Source organism: Neophocaena asiaeorientalis, unplaced genomic scaffold (genome assembly GCF_003031525.2).
Source record: "Neophocaena asiaeorientalis asiaeorientalis breed wild unplaced genomic scaffold, Neophocaena_asiaeorientalis_V1.1 scaffold77, whole genome shotgun sequence".
Taxonomy (NCBI): Eukaryota; Metazoa; Chordata; class Mammalia; order Artiodactyla; family Phocoenidae; genus Neophocaena; species Neophocaena asiaeorientalis.
Genome location: NW_020174645.1, coordinates 4,072,001 through 4,092,451, shown reverse-complemented (window position 1 = coordinate 4,092,451; position 20,451 = coordinate 4,072,001). Strand labels below are relative to the sequence as shown.

Below are 20,451 nucleotides of genomic sequence, written 5' to 3'. Positions count from 1 at the left end.
GAGGAAGAGTTCTCTGGGTCCAAGAACTACTCAAGGCCCAGCAAGGGAAATGTGTGGGTATTTCTTATCTTCAGATAAAATGCCACAGAAATACAGACACAGGTGCACCCAAAGACATGTATGAGAGAATGTTCTTAGCAGTGCCGGGGTAACTGTCAACAAGCAGAACCTCGTCGGATGCCCGTGAACAGCAAAAGAGGTAAGGAAGTGGAGGTGTGGTCCCGTCGTGGAATACTATACAGCAAGGAAGAGGGCACCCACAACAACAGGGATGGACCTCACCAATGCAGAAGTGGGTGAAAGAGGACAGAAATAGAGAAAAAGGAATATATGCTTTAGGATTCCGCTCACGTAAACACCAAAGGCAAGCAAAGCTGTGCTACCAGCAGTCAGGCCAGTGACTGGGCGGGGAGGGGGGTCACTCCTGTCCTCTTTCCCCATCACTTGGTGGAATTTCAAAGTGCACGTGTCAGCTGGGCATCTCCCTGTATATACGTCTATTTCAACGTAAAAGAAAAATTTTTATTTGCATAGTACATACATAATTCCCTTGCACTTTTGAAGTTCTTTGGCACACGTGCTAAGATGAGGCAGTGCGATTTTCATCCCTAGCCCTTGGCAGTGGATGGATATGTAGTTTCTGCCTGTCCAGCACCCACTCTTTCTCCTGGAACCTATACCCCGAGAAAGCCCCTCCCCTATTTTCAGCCTCCTGTCATGTGGGTGCTGGCCCCACCCACTGGAGCCAGGGGCTGAGCATATGACACAGCCTGGCCAATCAGCATAGGCCACCCTTGGCCACTTACTGGTTCACAGCTGGTCGTGTGATGCAAGCCAGTCCAATCAGAGCAAACTCTAGAACTTTTGCTGGAGTGAAGAGGAGCCAGTTGTCCCCTTTCTGCAGGACCCAGAGCTGGGAGGAGGTGAGCCTGGAGGCTGGAGGGGAGAGCCTTCCTCGCAACAAACCGGTCTGGAGGAAAACTGAGCTGGCACATGGCGAAAGGCAGCTTCGGACAACAGCTGAGCTCTAGAGCTATGCCTAACGCAAAGGTAAACCAAGAAGTGCCCTTTTAGGCCTAATCAGGCTGGTGTAGCACCTGCCACTTGCCACGGCAATCGTGTAGCACACAGCCTACCAGGTGTCTGCACTGCCAGCCCACCTACAAGCAGAAATTCCTGTAAACACCAGTGAAGAAAGAATGAAGCAAACAGGGAACAAGGGCAGGTGGGCCAGAAGACGCCACGACAGAGGTGGGCACTTCCAGGCCCCAGCTCCAAACCCTTCACCCACGGAGCACCTCACTGCCTGAACTTGGGGAAACCATCCAACCTGATGGCAGTCCTTCCTCCCAACCCTGCAGCAAACTACCCCTCCCAAATTCCCATCTCCAGCTGGAAATGTGGTTCCAACCAAACAGGCCGCAGGAGGCTAGACCTCGGAAGATAAGGCGTGGCTTCTTGCCTACCAGCTAGGGTGTCACACCCTAGCCTCAAGCCTCAATTCCCTCAGTGCAAGGTACACCCACACATCCATACGTTCCCATACTGTGTGAGCACCCACTACATACTGGGCCCAATTCTAGAAGCTAAGGACAGAGCCCTGCATAGAGTATGTACAAACCAATACAGGAGACAGACAATAAGTGAAACAAAAGACACACTCAGTGATTTCAGGGAGTGATGAGTGCCACGGAGACAATCAAGGGTGAAACGACAGGAGCAGCTGGGAGGCGGGGCAGGGAGGCAACTTCAGGGTGGGAAATCAGAGAGCAGGCCTCCTTGAGGAGGTGGCATTTGAACAGACCAGAAGTGGGTAAGGGAATGATCCACACAGATCTACAGCAGCCTGGGGAACAGCCGATGCAAAGGCCCTGAGGCGGGACCAAACGAGCTATATCCTAGAAACAGGGAGAAGGGGCGGGGCTGAAGAACATCTGCGGGGAAAGTACGGGAAGAAATGACATTAGAGAGACTGGCAGAGGCCAGATCCTGACGGCACTGGGGCCTCTGTAGGGATTTTGCTCTACACGCACGGGGCGCTAGTAGACATTTCAAGCAAAGGATTGGGTGGCAATCCGAGATTTTGAAAGGTCCCCTGGGCTGCTCGCTGGAACAGTGTCCAACAGAACTTTCTACGATGATGAAAATGTTCTCTTTTTTCACTGTACGTCCCACAGGGCAGTCACTAGGCACGTGTGGGTGGGAATCATTTGAAGTGTGGCCGGTGCAAGGAACGCACTGCCTTTTTAATTTGATTTCATTCAAACCAATTTCAATTTATCTTTTGTGTGTGTGTGTGGGGTGGGGGGGTGGTTACCGCACTGTGCAGCCTGCAGGATCTTAGTTCCCCGACCAGGGATTGAACCTGTGCTCCCTGCGGTGGAAGCGCAGTCTTAACCACTGGCCCGCCAGGGCAGTCCCCGATTTCAAGTTAAATAACCACACGAGGCCAGCGGTGACCGCACTGGACAGTCTGGGAAATGGATGGTACACAGGGCGGCCACAATGCAAGAGGAGGGCCAGCTAAAGGGCCCTGGACCAGAAGGCGGCGGGGGAATGGAAGAAAGCAAGGATGCAGGAGTTAATTTGGAGGCAGGTCGCACGGGGCTTGCTGGCGACCTGGATGAGGGTTGGGAGAGGGAAATCGAGCTGAAATCCAAGTGTCCAAATTGAGCATGTGAGGCGGGGCCGTCTCGGGGACTGGCACACAGCTGGAAAACACTGACGATGTCAGAGGACAGTGTGCTAGCGCCAGGGGCCACATCCAAGCCCACAACTGCAGAACAAGAGTTCACGGAACCATCAGGCTGCTGCCAGCTTCCTTCCCTCCCCAGGTGGGGTGGAAGGTCCTCCCCACGAAGCCTCCCTCTCAAGCCACCTATCATGACCTGGGAGGCAGAACGATGCCCTTCCCTAAGATGTCCGCACCCTCATCCCCGGGACCTGTGAATAAGTCAGGTTACACAACAAAGGGAATTAGGTCGCAGGAGGAATGAAGGCTGCTAATCCGCCGAAAATAGGGAGCAGTGGCCTAGATTATCCAGGTGGGCCTGATAGAGTCTCCAGGGCGCTTAAAACTGCACAAGGGAAGCAGAAGAGCTTCAGAAAAAGAGATGTGACCACCGGAGTGGGATCAAAGACTTGTGATGTTGCCGGATTTGCAGACAGAGGAAGTGAAACCTGAGCGAGGGATTCTAGGGGCCTCTAGAAGCTGGGAAAGGCAAGAGAAACGGAGTGTCCCCATCAACCTCCAGAAAGGAACGCAGCCTGCCGACACCTGGATCTTAGCCTGGAGAGGCCTGTGTCTGACCCCTGAACTACGGGACTGCTTAAGATCATAAACTTGTGCTGTTCTAGGCCACCAGGTTTGTGGGAATTTATTATGACAGCAACCGATATACCCAAAGCGTACTTTTTTTTTCTGGTTATCTTTCTGCTGCCCTATTTATCTCCAGCCTAATGGGATTATCGAGAGTACGGAGGCCATGGAGTAAACAGACAGATAAGCCCCTCACCACGGGCCACACCCTCCCGCCCTCCCGTGGGGAATGACACATACTGAACCTGCAGGCACTGACATTCTGAATTCCGGACTCCCGGCACGGGCAGAAGCCCTCATTGGGCGGGTAGACGGACCCGTTGGCAAATAAGGTGTTGGGAGCCACGAAGCGAAAGGTGGGGATGCCTTCGAACACCCCCTGCTCCTTGTAGATGAGCTTCATGGACCTGCGGGGACAAACGATGGAGGATGACACCCCAGAATGAGGTGGCTGGAAGTGGGTGGCCCGAGTTGAGCCACGCCCCACGGGCACGACCACCCCCCGGGTCCCAGCAGCCGCCGTCTCTCACCTGGCGAATCGCAATGACCTCCCTTATGGGCCTCCCCGCCTACCCCGCCTACGCCAATCCATTCTCCGCAAGCAGACGGAGCTTTAAAACAAGGACAGAATGTATCGCGACCCCGCTTACAACTGCAATTGCTTCCAGTCTGATCTAGAATAAGATCTAATGTCCTCACCATGGCCCACAAGCTTGTAGACGGTCCAGCCCCTGCCTACCTGTACTGCACCCCACAGGTGGTATCCCTCCCACATGCTCCATCCTGCCCCAGGGCCTCTGTATCTGCTACTCCTGGTGCCTGGAACGTTCCTCCCTCATCCCCACATCAGACCTCAGTTCTTCACTCAGGTCACGGTGCGGCTGTCAGCTCCGTGGGCAGCAGCAACGTGGCCGACACCCTATTCCCTCTTCTGCTCACCCTGCCGTATTTCCCAAAGGCACGTCTAACCTCGAACATGGGCTGTGGATCAGAACCGCTCCACCCGTGCTGTCCACGGGGGCCACTCAGCACACGTGGCCTTAGAGCCCTTGAAACAGGGCCAGTCCAAGTCAGGATGCAGCTCTACGTGTCAAATGCACTCCACATTTCTACGACTTGATACCCCCAAACAATGGAAGACAGCTCTTCAATATTTTACATCTGTTTACACATTGTGAGATGACACCATTTTGGATCTCCTGGGTCCAACAAAACATCATTAAAATTAATTTCACCTATTTCTCGCTACTCTTCTTTAATGTGGCCACTAGAAAGTTTTAAACTGCAGATGGGACTTGAATTATATTTTTATTGGAGAGTGCTGGCTTAGACAATAGCATCACGTCAATGCTAAATTTCCTCATTTTGGTGACATGATGGGGTTATGTAAGAAAATGTCATTTTTAGAAAACACCCACTGAAGTATTTAGGCGTCCAATGTACTCTCAAAGGGTCCAGGAAAAATAAACAGAAGGAGAGAGAGAGAAAGAGAGACGTGTGGGATGAGGATAAAGCAGAAGGGGCCAAAGAGAAACAACTGGGAAATTGGGGAAGGCGATGCGGAGAAAGCTGCACATTCTCGCAACTTTCCTCTAGGTTGAAATTCCTAATTTTAAGAAGTGAACATACACACAGCAAAAGCGCCTCCGCTCTCTCACACTCCCCTGGCGTGCGTGGGCCTGAGTCCCCCGCCAGAACATGACTCCCAGGGAAGAGAGACGGGGCCCATCTTGTCTCTGCGGGGACCCCAGTGTCTCGCGCAGACAGGGCTCCATCAGGGTTTGCTGGGGAGGCAGGTGGGTCGGAGTTCGCATCAGTGAGATCCCAAGCAAAGGGTCTTTCCAGAGTGGCCTGAACAGAGAAGCCGAGGACAGGACAGCACCCAGAGAAGAGCTCTAGGAGCCACTGTCTCTTCTCACCCCTTGGCCGGGGCCACCGCCATTGTTCGGCCCCAAGCTGACCTCCGAGGCTTCTACTCTGGAGACTGGAGGGGCTGCAGGAGAGGCACCCAGATGTCACAGCAACCCAATGGGACATTAGGGCAGCCAAGCAAACGGCACAGGGGGCCCATCGCTTGCCTTATCGCACGGTCCCCTGCAATCCTGCCCATTTCCTGCCCACCACGACCGAGCTCCAACAACCACCAGCAGCCTCTCTCTGGGCCTTGCAAAAAGCACCAGCGATTGGCGTTTGCCCTTCATGGCGCAACCAAAGAGAACTCAAGATGGCGCCAAAGGCCGCCGGACACACAGAGAGACGAGCGCTTTGCAAGTTCACACCACAAGCCACTTGATTCTGCGCTGAGCAGCCACAAGGCAGATTTCCCAGGAGGCCCAGAATGTCCCACGTCAGGGCAATTACCGGCAGGCCTCGGGGCTGTAGAATTCCAGCGAGGATTCAGGAGTCATAAATGGTGCCCACATCTGCCCGGAAGTCCCGTTAATCATGTTGCACTGATCGGAATGCCAGAAGTTGACCTGTGGGGACGCAAGGCCTCTTAAAGAAATGCTCTCGGGCATTTCCTACCTGGCTTGAAGCTGTGACTTCACGGGCCATGTGCCCTGGGGGATGTCACTACCCCATTGACAGAAGCCTGTCCCCCTCGGAGAGACAGCCTGGTGCAAGGTGAGCGGGCTGTGTAGACAGCCCAGAGACACTGTCGACTGCAGCTCCCCACTCCCTAACCATGGATCCCTGAATGTGCAACTTTGCTGGGGACTCAGTTACTTCACCTGTAAAATGGACCCGTCACTCACATCTCCAAGGCGCACAGTGAGCAGGGGACACTGACCTCCTCACCTCGCACTTCCTGAGAACAGATCAGGTTAGAAGGTAGCCCAGTAAGCAAAATATTTAAAATAATAATGGCGGCTACCAGATCTCAAAACAGTAGTTGCCTCTAGGGAGTGAGACCTGCACACAAAGAAAACAGACTTCTCACATTCTACCCCTCTGTCCTAGGAGAAGGTTTTTAAGCATGCCCCCGGCAGTGGAAGCACAGAGTCCTAACGAACGGCCCTCCAGGGAAGTCCCTGTACATTTTTATATTGAAAAAGCAAGCCAAAGAGAATTTCAGTAGCGCCCATTCGGAACGGTTACTAATGGTTGCAAATGGTAACCCTGCCACTCTGGGCACTGATGGGGAATAACCTGTCCCCCCCCGCCCCAGGTCTTTGCCACCATCACCCAGATAAGCGTTTGGAAGGTGTGAGCGCCACCACCGCACAATCATTCTCGTGCATGATGACAAAAGGCCACCAGGTAAAAAAAGCAAGTTGCAAAACTATGGACATAGGATGATTTCACTCTGCTCCAAGGAGAAAAAAAAAACAAAACACACGTGCAAATCGCTACAAACAGACAGGAAGAATATATCCAACGCTGATAACTCTGGGTTTCCTCTGTGACTCAGGTGGGAGTGGGGCTGGATGTGTGAAGTCGTACAAAGTGCACTTTATATCTATTATTTTATTTTTTCATGCGAATGTCTTCCTGTGTTTCTAGCGTAATTTTTTTTTTTTTACCCAATAATCTTTTACTGCAATGGATGGTTATATCATCAGTGTAATATTTGAAGCATTCTCGTAAGGGAAGCATCAAAGAAACAGTTCTGTTCCCAGCATACACGTAAATAATCAGTGTCTATGGCCCACACACACACCTGGAACAAAGAGCTAGATTTTTGGGATTTTTTGTTTGTTTGTTTTGGTTTTTAGCCGCATCTTGCGGCATGTGGAACTTCCCCGGCCAGGGATTGAACCGGCGCCCCCTGCAGTGGAAGCCCGGAGTCTTAACCACTGGGCCGCCAGGGAAGTCCTAGTTGAACCTTAAACATAGGTAAAATCCCCAACTCTGAGAGCATCTTCCCTGCGGATGCAACCCCCTCCTGTTGTTGTTTTGTTTTGTTTTTTTAATTGGAGCATAGTTGATTAACAACGTTGTGTTAGTTTCAGGTGTACAGCAAAGTGATTCAGTTATACATATACACGTATCTATTCTTTTTCAAACTCTTTTCCCATTTAGGTTATTACAGAATACTGAGCAGCGTTTCCTGTGCTATACAGTAGGTCTTTGTTGGTTATCTATTTTATATATAGCAGTGTGTACATGTCAATCCCAAACCCCTGTTTTAAGAGGAAGAAGGTGCACTGGGCGGCCTGCCCCGGCAGCCCCTGCCATCCCTACCCGGCCCCTGTACAGGACGGCCAGCGCCTCTTGCCCTCACCTTGCTGACCCCGTTCCACTTGTCCACGAGATGGATCCTGCTGAAGTTTTTGACCCCCGTGAACACGGTGAAGAGCCCGGAATCAGAGTTGTTGAGCTGCAGACAACGGCAGAGAATGACACCTTTAAGCCCCAGGATGGAGGCAAAGGACCCGGGACCAGGAGTCAAGCCAGCCCGCTTAGTTACAGGCGGCTCCCTCTTCACCCGGAGGACTGGGGCCTCGTTATCTTGTTCACCGCTGCATCCCCAGCACCTGGGGGTCAAGAGGAGGAAGACTTGGGGGCTTTCTAGGAGGGACACTCCCCTGATGACAGCATCTGTCCTAGAAAGAGTCCCACCTTCCCTCCCAGACTCTAGGAGAGTCTGGTTCTCCCACTAGGTGAATAGTAGGGTCACCCCATTACTCCCCCAAAATTAAAATAAAGCATGGCCACGTGACCTCTTTGATCAGTGAAAACGATCAATGAGGAGAGAAGTGGTTTGTCACTTCCAGGTGGGAACTCTGAGAGCCAGTGCATGCAATTTCACCGTGCTTTCTGTCGCTGTTACAGAAACCAGGGAAGTGTGTGTCCAGCTGGAGCCTCCCTCAGCCTGGGTCCCTGAGTGACAACAAAGAGCAGAGGCCCACTGGTCACCCGCACTGGACATGGCATACAAGCAAGAGATAAACTTTTGTTGTTTTAAGCCACTGAGATCTGGGGGCTGCTAAACCTGGCATATCCTGAAGCATACAGGCACACAGGACCTGACGTTTATCAAGTACTTTCTAGGCAGGAAGCACAGGCTTTGGCACTCTGAGGGTATTTCTTAGAAAAAGATTTCTAATTCAGAGCAAAAACATGCAAAGCGTACAAAGAAATGAGTGACTGCTGGGTCAAATCTAGAAAGCACCCTTCCGAGGACGCCATACAATGTAAGGTGTAGCACCCATTAGGAACTCAATAGGGGTTGTTGAGTGGCCGAATAGCTACATCGATTACTGACTGGTTAAGCCAACAGGGTCCAAGTTCAAAGCCTGCTCTGGCTTCCTAATATCTGTGTATTCTGTCACCCGTCCATTTAGAGCTTCATAAACCCAAACTTCAGCCAATATAAGGGGACAGTAACAGGAGCCTCTACAAAGAGGTACTGAGAATATTACAAGAGCTAATGTGTAAAAACTGCTGAGCACAGTGTCGGAGAGATAATAAGAACTCAACATGCTTTATTATTCTTATCGTTGTTGTTTTATTATTAATAAATGCTCACCCAAAAGGATACTAACACAATAGTTATAATAGACAAAGTGTATCAGAGACTGCTAGTCACTACCCAAAGTCCATTCTCCCCTTTCTCCTTCCTAACAAAACCCGAACCTTACTCAGGGCATCAACACACTAGCTAAAAGGTAACATTTTCCAGATTGCCTTGCAGCTAAGTGTGGCACATGACTAAGTTCTGGGCAATGGAAAGCAAGTGGAAATTGGTTTTCTCCCTCCTAAAGAGGGAAACAGCTGGGACATGCTGTTTTGTCCTCAACTCCCCTGACTGCCCCTAAAACCCCCACCACTTCATACTTCCTGCTGTCGCCTAGAATGTGGATGTGATAGCTGGTGCTCTGGCAGCCATCTTGGACCATGTGGTAATCTTGAGTATGGAAACCACACCCTCAGGAGGGCAGAGCAGAGGAATAGAAGAATTCTAGATCCCTGAAGAGTGTGAAACCACCACAGGAACACTGAACAGTCACTGCTGGACTGTTATTTTGGTATTTCCACTGTACATACTCAAAAATAAGTTGTAACATGCTACTCAGTTAGTAATAACTTTCATTTGTTTACAAGTTTACAGTTTGCTTTGACAAGAATCACGTCACTTACCTTAAACTTGCCAACTTACCCACACACCCAGAACCTGTCATCCTAGTCAAAAATGTACTGAGCAGCTATCACGTGCCCAGAACAGAATCACGATCTCTCCCTCCCGCTGCCCCCAACACCAGATCAGCGGAGCCCCCAAAGGAGGCTGAAGCTGGAGCAACTCAGAGGGCTGGTTACAATTTGCGGTTGAGGGAACCAAGGTCAGGGATCTGCCTCTACATCAGATCATGATTCAGGATCCCAATCACTGACCCTGCTAGGTCAGCAGGGGTCAAGGTTAAGAAAAAGCAGGCAACTCAGAGCAATGCTATCGTTGACATTTGTGACCCGCCTCCCTCCCCAGCAGCCACGCCCCTTTTTTTCAGCAACAGTCACATCATTTGCGTCTGGATCAAGCTGCATCTGAAACCACCCCTAGAGTTTTCAATTATATAAGCCAATGAATTCTCTATTTTGCTTAAGCCGGTTCGAGTTAGATTTTTTCTGTAATTTACAACCCACGGCTCCTGGGCCCCCAACCAGCTCCAAAAGCGAGCTGGTAACCGGTTCCCAGGCTGTGTCAGTGGAGGACAAGACAGAGGCCCTGAACTTCTCACTGGGCCACACTTACCTCAGCAAATAGCCCGAACTTGCCCTTGAAGGGGAACATGTTTGGGAAGTACTTATTGACGAGGTGGATGAGGGGATCCTCATAGCCCCACATGATCTCGCTGACGGTGCGGTTCATGAAGGCACGTTCACCAAGGGTGCTGAACGCCAAGGTCATGATCAGCTTCAGGCTCATGGGCCCGTTCTCCATCATCATTGCTGCACTCTGCAGAGCCAGGGGACACCACGGGTTAGAGGCCAGACACAGCTGGTCTGTCCTCCCTGAACTTCAAGCCAGGCTTCCAGGCACAGCCCATCTAGAGAAACGTTCAGGCCTAGAAGGGTCCCTGCAGCGGAGACGGGGACGTCTGGGTCATCCGAAACCATTCCCTGATCCTTCAGGAATAGGACCACCTGTGGTCTTGAGTTCAGGCCGAGTTAACTCCACCCCTAGCCCCACAGGCAGGCACATGGCTCAGGCCTGGCCAGTCAGAAACATTCCTCTCAGGACTTCCCTGGTGGTCCAGTGGTTAAAAATCCGCCTTCTAATGCAGGGGACATGGGTTCGATCCCTGGTTGGGGAACTAAGATCCCACATGCCGCAGGGCAACTAAGCCTGTGCGCTCTGGAGCCACAACTAGAGAGAAGCCTGTGCACCGCAACAAAAGATCCCACGTGCTGCAACCAGGACCCAATGCAGCCAAATAAATAAATATTTTTTCAAAAAACAGTAAGAAAGGAACGTTCCTCTCTATGTGTACGTAGCCCAATCACAGCCAACAAGCCCCAAGGAGCCAGTCGGGTGGGACTGTGGGGTAGAGAGGGAAAGTGCCTGTGGCTGTCCTTGAACGTGGGGTGTGCAAGGCTGTAGCCACCCTGAGGGGCAGGTCGGCCAGAGCATGGAACCATCACAGATCCAGGCAACCTTGTTTGCACTCTGCATCAAGCCACATCTGAAACCAGACCAACTCCTGCCCTTTCAGTAACAAGAGCCCACATATGCCCTTTTTGCTTATGCCAATTTAGAGCACCTTTTACTATAACCTTGTAACCAAAAGAATCTTCATGGAGACTCTCTACTTCCTTAGCATCGCCCTCCCAAACTCCAAGACCCCAAGCACCTCTTCTACCCAATATCTGGGTGCTTAGAATTTAGGTGAATTTATTTTCTAATTTTTGCTTTCCTCTGGAGATACTGTCTTGGCACTTGGTTTATTTTTTAAAGGCACCTCATCCAAAAGCTAATCTCCACCTGTAGGAAAGGGAACAGAGCCAGCATTTCCTAAAACACAGAGGTCTGACTCCATGGGAACTCACAAGGGTCTCCTTTACATTATGATTTTTTAAAGGTGATAAATAGATGGTTTTTTAAAAATCATAAAAGGATACAAAGCAAAAGTCCCTCTCCGACCCCTGCCCCCCCTCTTCCTATTCTTCTCCCCCAAGGCAACCCACTGCTCTGGGCTCTTGAGTACTCCTGCAGAGAGAATCTACACCAGCAGTCAGCAAACTACGGCCCGTGGGCCAAAGCCAGCCCACGGCCTGCATTTGTACAGTCCGGGAGCTAAGAATGTCTTTTCATATTTTCAAATGGTTGAAAGGAAAACAAAAGAAGACTACTCTGAAAAACAAGAAAATTATATGAAACTCACATTTCCGTATCCATGAAACAGTTCCATTGGAATATAGCCACACCCACTCATTTACGTTTCTGTCTTGGGCTGCTTTTGTGTTATACTGGCAGAGTTGAACGGCTGCCACAGAGAACATCTAGGCATCCAAGCCTAAAATATCTATCTGGCCTTTTACAGAAGAAGCTCACCCTGGTCTAGGCACGTAAAAGCGCTTGTGCGGCAGTGGGTCGGCGTGCAAGTATTTCTCCTTTAGAAATATTAGAAGTAGGGGCCTCACACATGTGTTCTGCACCTTGCTTTTCCCCAGTTAGATATAACTAAGAGACTGTTCCATGACACCCCCTGCAGCCCTGCCTCCTTTTGCTGGCTTTATACTAGTCCACTGCCTGCCCACGGTAGATTATCACAACCTAACTCCACATAACACACGTTTAGGTTGTTTCTAGATGTTTGCTCTGAAAACGTTGCTGAAATAAATATCCTTGAGAACAAACATCTTTGCCCACATGTGTTATTCTGTCAAGAGGACAAATTCCTACCTATGAAATGTCTGAGGTCAAAGGCACATGCAGTTTATGCACTACCTTCCAACAGCTCATACCAGTTCCGTGCCTAACGACAGTATCTGTTTCCACACACGCTCCTAAGCCCTGGGCGTTATCACACAGTCTTTGCCAACCGGCTCGGTGGGAGAAAATGACTTCACTGCCAAAACATGTGTATCTCTGAGGGGGGCAGCTGCAAGGCTTTGGGCTGCATTTTCTGAGCTTCTGTTCTGTCCACCCAACGGACTTACCAGGTGCCTTTACGTCTGATCCTGAGCCCAGCCCTGGGCCAGGCCCAGACCAAATGCCTGATGACCTTCAACTGGGTGGACAGAGGATTGAATGGAGGTCTGCGTGCCACAGAGGGCAGACTCACAGCCCAAACTTCGTAGGTTCAAAACCCTAATCTGCTACTCACTAGCTGAGTGACCTTAGGTAAGTCACCTAACCTCTCTGTTCTTCAGTTCTCCTCCTCTACAAATGGAGAAAATAATGGTACCTAACGACCATGGGATCGCTGACAAGGAAACAAGGTGACATGTGTACAGCCTTAAACACAAGTTCTAACACACAGTGTTAGCAAGATGCTCGTCCGGCAGGCCTGAGACTGCTCTCTCTAGAAAGGCCTCCTGGCCAGGCCGGCCTTTGGCTGGAGTCTGAGATCCTGGCTTTAGGAGGGCCCTCACCACCCGCTAACTAAGAGGGGCTCAGTGCGCCTGGACTGTACCAACGTGGTTTACACGGACCACCTGCTTTCCTGGACCTACGTGACCAGCCCTCAATAAACACCCTGGACGCTGAGTCTCTAGTGGGCATTCCTGGTGGAGGACACCCACCTGTACTGTCACAAGTCACCGCTGAAGGAACGAAGCGTCCGCTGTGTGACTCCCCTGGGACAGGGCTCTGGAAGCCTGTGTCTGGTCTCCACCCCACGTGCCCCTTCGCTCTGCGGATTCTGTTCTGTCTCCTTCCACTCTACCAAACCATAGCCAAGAGCAGGACCACATCTGCTGGGTCCTGTGAGCCCTCCTAGTGAGTCAGCGAACCTGGGGGTGGTCTTGGGGACCCTGACACTCATGGCAGGCAGTAAATCCAGCTACTACCATTACTCTCACCTGCAGAGAACGAACGCCCTGCCCTTAACCTCCCCCTAAACACCACAGACGACGACACGGACCCCCATTCAGTGCCCCCCGCCAGTACCTCGTTTTGGAGATTTTAGATGTGCAGAATTGAAAAGAGGAAGACCATGACTTTGGCCAACATCCCCAAACCAGAGCCCAGGATGCACCCAGGAAGCCCACTGGGCTTAATGTCACCGCAGGAGCCACAGGCTGTGCCCTCAAGGGACTGACCGGTGCAGGGGGCAGACAGAGAGACAGAAGGGGCGCCTCACCAAGACCAGGATGTTGGGCATGACGATACTGTCGCTCTCTAGGCCGCGGGACTTGTCAGGCTGGAACTGGAAGCTGCGGTACTCGAGGAAGGACACCGTGTCGTTGTCGTTGAAGGTGACGTTGCTTTTGTGTCTGAACTCCCTGTGGGCGAGGAGGCCGGTGGGTCAGCTGCCCGGGAGCCAGAGGCCCTCAGATGCCTGCCCCGCGCTTGGCCGCCTCCCCCACATCTGTCCTCCCGCCACCCGCCCGCCGCAGGACACGGCACCGAAGCCTCTGTGACCAAATCCCAACACGCCCCCTGCCCCTGGCCAAGCCGCCGCTGTCCCTCATCAGTCTCTTCCCGGGCTTCCCTGCTCCTCCGGGGTAGGCAGGGAGGACGGTGGTTAGGAATATGCACTCTGAAGACAGAGGGTGGGGTCTTGAATCCTGTCTCCATCATTTACTACCCCAGCCTCAGTTTTCCCACCTATAAAATGGGAGTAATGGCACTTCCCTGCCAGTCCAGTGGTTAAGACTCCGCACTTCCGTTGCAGGGGGCACGGGTTCAATCACCAGTCGGGAACTAAGACCCCACGTGCCGCAGGGAGAGGCCAAAAATAAAATAAAATAAATGGGAGTAATAACAAAACCTACTTCATTAGGTCCCTACTTGTGAGGATTAAGTGAGTTAATGCACACCAAGCAGTTAAAATGGTGGTCAGATGCACTGAAAAGATTACAAATCAGCGGCAAGTTTCATTGCTGCTGTGCTGTCATTATCCTTCCTTGTTCTGAAAACTGTTCTCCACAGAGCATCCAGAAGAATCTTTGGCAAGGGGAAATCAGATCACGTCATCCTCTCGCCCACCACCCTCCTTTGCACACAGGATAAAACCAAGCTCCTACTGTGGCCTCCGGGGTCCTCACCATCTGACACCATCCCATTCTCGGGCTTCCTCTCTCCCACTATCCCCCTCACTCCTAACACACCAGCATTTACGCTGCTTGGTTTTACCTTACTTGTCCATTTGTTTATTCCCTCCCCGCTCCCCATCGGAATGTCAGCTCTGTGAGGCAGGGGCTTTTGTCTGCCTTTAACAGTGAACGGGGGAACTTCCCTGGGGGTCCAGCGGCTAAGACTCTGCTCCCCCAATGCAGGGGGCCTGGGTTCGATCCCTGGTCCAGGAACTAGATCCCAAATGCATGCCGCAACTAAGGAGCCCGCCTGCCACAACTAAGACCTAGCGCAGCCAAATAAATAAATAAATATTTAATAAAACAAAACAAAAACAGTGAACTGGCACAGTGCTTGGCACACAGGAGGCACTCAATAAACGCTTACGAAATGAAGGAATAAATAGGAACTTTGGCAAACCAGACTCAGCTCTGACACAGAAGCCTTTCGTGGGTGAGCTAAGCCAAGGTCACAGTTTCCTGAGGGCACAACAGGCAGAACAAGAAATTGGGCCTCGTATTCCGACAGGCCTCCCTGCCTCTTGGAAAACTGCTCGGGCCAATCCAACGAGCCCAGTAGCCACTGGAGATCTGCACCCTCTCAAAGAAAACAATCAAACGAAGAGGCTGTGGCAGCAGTGGTCAGAATGGAACGGAGCAGGACCCCAACAAATCCTTTCCATGTGCCCCATTTTGTGTTTGTAAGAAATAGGCTTCATTCAGCTTCCTTGACCTCCCCTGAGTTCCAAAGGGTAGATTCAAACAGTTGCTAATCAGGGGAGGGAGGGCATGCAGAGACAAGAGGGGAGCAGTCAGGAGACAATAGTGCCACCTTGGGGCAGGGTCCTGGTTCCCCCTCAAGGGATACGCAGAACAATATCTTGGAGTTCTTCTGTAGGAACTAAGGCCCCCACCCAGGTGGAGGATGGTAACTTCAGGCCGAGGACAAGATTCCTGGGACACCACCCTGTTACCTCACCACCAACCAATCAGAAGAAAGTCTGCACACAGTGGGAGGTGATGAAGGCTCTGACCCGCTCCCCAAATGATTTCCCTTTAAAAACTTCCATGGTCAAGCAGAATCTTTGGAACTGGTTTTTGGACATGTGTCCGCCTTCTCCCCAGGTTGCCGGCCTCCTGAATAAAGCAACCTTTCCTTTCCAACCAACACTTGCCTTTTTTTTTTTACTTTTTGGCCTCACAGCACGTAGGATCTTAGTTCCCCAACCAGGGGAACTGTGCCCCCTTCAGTGGAAGCTCGGAGTCTTAGCCACTGGACCGCCAGGGAAGTCCCAACACTTGCCTTCTGAGCAGCGAGCAGCTGAACTCAGGTAACAATAATATGTTAACAGCTAATGTTTATTGAGCACTTACTACATGCCAGGCACTGTGCTGGGCTTTCCGCTAAGCATCTTATCCAATCCTCATAACCACCCACAGTGTGTACTGTCATCCCCATTTTACAGAGCGGGAAACTGAGGCACAGGGAAGGAAAGGCCTGTGCCCACGGTCAGAGAGCTGCTGAGTGGCAAAGCCAGGCAGTTGCTCTCCAAGTCTCAAGCACTAGAGCACCAGATTGGGAGAAGCAGATTGACCCTGAACAAGCCCCACTACTGCGAGGGGCCTGTTTTCTCATCTGTAAAATGGGGTGATGACCTGAGTCCCAGCCCAGCCCCCTCCATCCTCACCTGTACACGTAGGGTCCGCGCTCCCGCACCTGCGGCTTCTGGCCTTGGAGGATCTCATTGGGGTTGACGACATCGAAAAAGTAGACAGAGAGGTAGAAGGGGACGGGGATCTCCTTCCACATGTTGAAGGACAGGCTGCTGGGGTCAATGCGTACATTCTGTGGGGGATGAGAAAAACAGGTCCGTGAGGAGGAGGGCCAGGGCCCCCGCCCACCTACCCACCCGGCTCCAAAACAGCTGCCCGGTGCCAGCCTGTGCTGCAGACTCCACGGCACATCAGGGAAGGGGCTCCCTGGAGGGGGGCGCTCTGGGGGCAGGAGGAGGTGGGAATGCTGCTCTGGAGTTGACATAATTAATGTTAATAGGTAATATTATTTTTACGTGGTATTTTTTTTTTTATAAATTTATTTTGTTTTTTATTTATTTTATTTTGGGCTGCGTTGGGTCTTCGTTGCTACGCGTGGGCTTTCTCTAGTTGCGGCGAGCGGGGGCTACTGTTCATTGCGGTGCGCGGGCTTCTCGTTGCGGTGGCTTCTCTTGTTGCGGAGCACGGGCTCTAGGCACGTGGGCTTCAGTAGTTGTGGCACACGGGCTTAGTTGCTCCACAGCATGTGGGATCTTCCTGGACCAGAGATCAAACCCGTACCCCCTGCATTGGCAGGCGGATTCTTAAGCACTGCGCCACCAGGGAAGCCCTTATGTGTTATTTTTAAAATGTGTTTTCATAACGGCAGCCTGATTGGGGGACCAGGAGGTGGCCGCTGCTTGACCACAGCACTTGGCACCCAGCGGAAAGTGGGCTCTGTGTGCCAAATGCGTCATTCATTCATTCACTCATTCATTCAACACACATTTTTAAAACACTTTAGTATAATTGATTTACAATGTTCCAGGTATACAGCAAAATATTCAATTTTACATATATATATATTCTTTTTCAGATTCTTTACTATTATAGGTTATTATAATATACTGAATATAGTTCCTCGTGCTATACAGTAGGTCCTTCTTGTTTACCTACTTTATATATAGTATTGTGTATCTGTTAGTCCCAAATTCCAAATTTACCCCTCCCCATCCCACTTCCCCCTTTGGTGATCGTAAGTTTGTTTTCTATGTCTGTCAACACACATTTATTGAGCACCTACTACAAGTCAGGCCCTCTTCTAAGAGCTGGGGATAGGAGAGCGAACAAGACAGACCCAGATCTCCAACATCGTGGGGCTCTTATTCCAGTAAGGGAAAGGTCTTCAATAATTACGGTAAAGTGCACGCTAGGTGACAGGGCATAGTGAGAACACAGCAGGGACAGGGAAGAAGGCTGCAATTTTAAACAGAGGAGTAAGGCAGGTGAAATGTAAGGAAAAACAAAAGACCAAAACTAAACCAAAATTAAAAACTAAGGGCACTGAGGGGAACACGTGTATTTGGTGGTGGTGGGTAAGTCTATGAAGAAGCCACAGTCCGTGCAAAGGCCCTGAGGCAGGGAGGAGCTGAGACAGAGCATTCAGTAACAGCAAGGAGGACAGCATGGCCAGAGCAGGGTCTATGAGGGGAAGAGCGGAAGGAGATGAGAACAGAAGCAGTTTTCCACGAAAAGCCAGCAAGGCAGAAATTTATATAAACTATAAATCTCCAGATTTATAAAGCTTGGCCAAAACTTGATTTCCTTAAACGGCGGAAGATAACAGGTCTGAAGCTCACTTGGAGAGTCTTTCAGATACACTGGCCTCTAATCCCTGCTTCGCTCTTCAGCTCTGAGCTCCCTGCCCCAGTGACACAGGAGGTCCCCCCAGTGCCACCCAACCCTGCCCCCGCCCAGCCTGACCCAGCCCATCAGATAGACACTCAACGTTGCAAAGCTAGATGTCTGGGCAGCTTGCGTCACCCTCACCCTTTCTTTGAACGTGGTCTTCCAGGACAAGGACAGCCACCCCTACTGTCCCCAAACAGACTGTCCCAGAACCAATGGGCAGCAGCCCCAGAGGAGGCAGAATTCTGGAGCTGGAGATCAGGCTCAGCCCCATGTACCCAACCGGCAGGCTCTGGGAAGGAGCAGATTTGGAGGGAGCCTGATCCGAGGGCCCTTCGGGCAAGTTAGTCAGCCCTGAACCTCAGTTTTGCCATCTGTACAATGGGGCCAGTGACTCTATAGCCTCAGCTGTGCCTCATTTGACCTACGTGGCATTTAAAGGAAGAAAAGTTGAACTCATTGCCAAGAACAAAAAACTGGGGGATTTAACATAAAATCTGGACTTCAGGGTTCTCTTGAAAATATCAGGAGATCAGAGACTTGCCTTCAGGTGTAACAATCCTTTATTGATAAACACGTCTTCCTACCAGCTACAGGAGTCACAAGGATCATTTTTATAACCCGAGCATCCAGTACCTGCAAATAAAGGTGACTAGTAAACATGGTTCGTACAAAGCAACAAAAACGGGTATTTCCCTGCTGGAGAGGGTATGGAGAAAAGAGAACCCTCCTACACTGTTGGTGGGAATGTAAATTGGTGCAGCCACTATGGAGAACAGTATGGAGGTTCCTCAAAAAACTAAAAATAGAATTACCATATGACCCAGCAATCCCACCCTTGGGCCTGTATCCGGAGAAAACTCTAATTCGAAAAGATACATGCACCTCAGTGTTCACTGCAGCACTATTTACAATAGCCAGGTCACGGAAGCAACCTAAATGCCCATCAACAGATGAATGGATAAAGAAGAGGTGGTACACGTATACAGTGGAATATTACGCAGCCATAAAAAAGAATGAAATCATGCCATTTGCAGCAACATGGATGGACCTAGAGGTGATCATACGAAGTGAAGTAAGTCAGACAGAGAAAGACAAGTATCATACATATCACTTGTATGTGGAGTCTAAAAAAATTGATACAAATGAACTTATTTACAAAACAGAAACAGACTCACAGACACAGAAAACAAATTTACGGTTACCAAAGGGAAATTAGGAGGTTGGGATTAACATATAGACACTACTATATATAAATCACTTAGTTGTACACCTGAAACTAACACAACAGTGTAAATCAACTATACTCCAATATAAAACTAAAAAAAAAAAAAACACGAGCATTTCCCAAGCGGTCCTGTGTGTCAGGTGCTTGATCTAGACTCTTCACTGCATTGTCACTTCCCTGACTAGCACCACGATCCTTCGAGGCAGCCACTATTATTATTATTATTATCATTATTATTACTATTATTATTATTGGCTTCCTTTGTCAGTTTTAATGAAGACGTAAGTGAGGGAGTTCGGTGCGGGGTGCAAGAGGGTCCACTGTGGCAGGTGACAGCTGACCTCTTCAGTGCGAGGGAAAAGACCACAAGACCCTGGTGGGGGCCGGCCCTGAGCGCGCCTCTCCCAAGTTTAATGCAGGGAGGGGGAAGCCAGCATCCGGGCCTCCCAGCCCCCAGCTCTGGAGCTGCGGAGCCCAATGAGGGCACATCCCGGGGCGGCCAGGAGAGGGGAGGAGGGACGGAGTGGCAGCCCCGTGCACAGCTGTAGGGAGGGACCGTCCCCAGCTCAGTCCTGACACATACAACCGAGAGGGCAATTCGGGTGAGCACGGAGGTGGGGGAGGACATGGTGAACGGAAGGGGTCACCCCCCCAAAAAACAAAGACAGCAGTTGCAACTTCCCTCCGGGCCCCTGAGGTCCCCGGGGCTTGGGTTTTTCCAGCTCCTCCCATGTTTTGTGAGCTGCCAGAAATCCAGATGTTTCTATGGCATCTCCCAATTGTTTCAATGGCAGCAACTTATTTTTCAAAATCAAACACACCTGGGGGCTTCCCTGGTGGCGCAGTGGTTGAGAGTCCGCCTGCCAACGCCGGACATGGGTTCGAGCCCTGGTCTGGGAAGATCCCACATGCCGCGGAGCAACTAAGCCCGTGAGGCACAACTACTGAGCCTGCGTGTCTGGAGCCTGTGCTCCTCAACAAGAGAGGCTGGGATAGTGAGAGGCCCGTGCACCGCGATGAAGAGTGGCCCCCACACCCCGCAACTAGAGAAAACCCTTGCACAGGAACGAAGACCCAACACAGCCAAAAAATTAAAATAAATTAAAAATTTTAAAAAAATGTGCAGTTCCATCACATTTAAAAAAAAAAAAACAACACACCCGGGAGGCAGATCACACATCTTAAGGCCACGGCTGGACCGCCGGGATGCCCCTTTGCCACGCCTGCTGGAGCACCTCACCTGCACCATCGCCCAGAGGGGGTGACCTCTCCGTGTTACGGC

General features: G+C 50.9%; 1 protein-coding gene across 6 annotated transcripts in view; it reads right to left on the bottom strand.

Moving 5' to 3' along the window:
• The window catches only part of SCARB1 (scavenger receptor class B member 1), a 78,577-nt gene that overhangs the window by 20,277 nt on the left and 37,849 nt on the right, over positions 1-20,451 (bottom strand). For 3 of the 6 annotated variants that reach the window (XM_024758686.1, XM_024758687.1, XM_024758688.1), the window contains exons 2-7: positions 16,189-16,346; positions 13,567-13,708; positions 10,014-10,217; positions 7,545-7,640; positions 5,681-5,796; positions 3,560-3,726 (exon numbers count right to left, since the gene is read on the bottom strand). In XM_024758686.1, coding sequence (XP_024614454.1) covers positions 3,560-3,726; positions 5,681-5,796; positions 7,545-7,640; positions 10,014-10,217; positions 13,567-13,708; positions 16,189-16,346 — 883 coding nt within the window. Of the gene's footprint in view, positions 1-806; positions 1,040-3,559; positions 3,727-5,680; positions 5,797-7,544; positions 7,641-10,013; positions 10,218-13,566; positions 13,709-16,188; positions 16,347-18,485; positions 18,578-20,451 lie in introns of all 6 variants that reach the window. The other 3 variants (XR_003005020.1, XM_024758689.1, XM_024758685.1) reach the window with 2 other exon arrangements.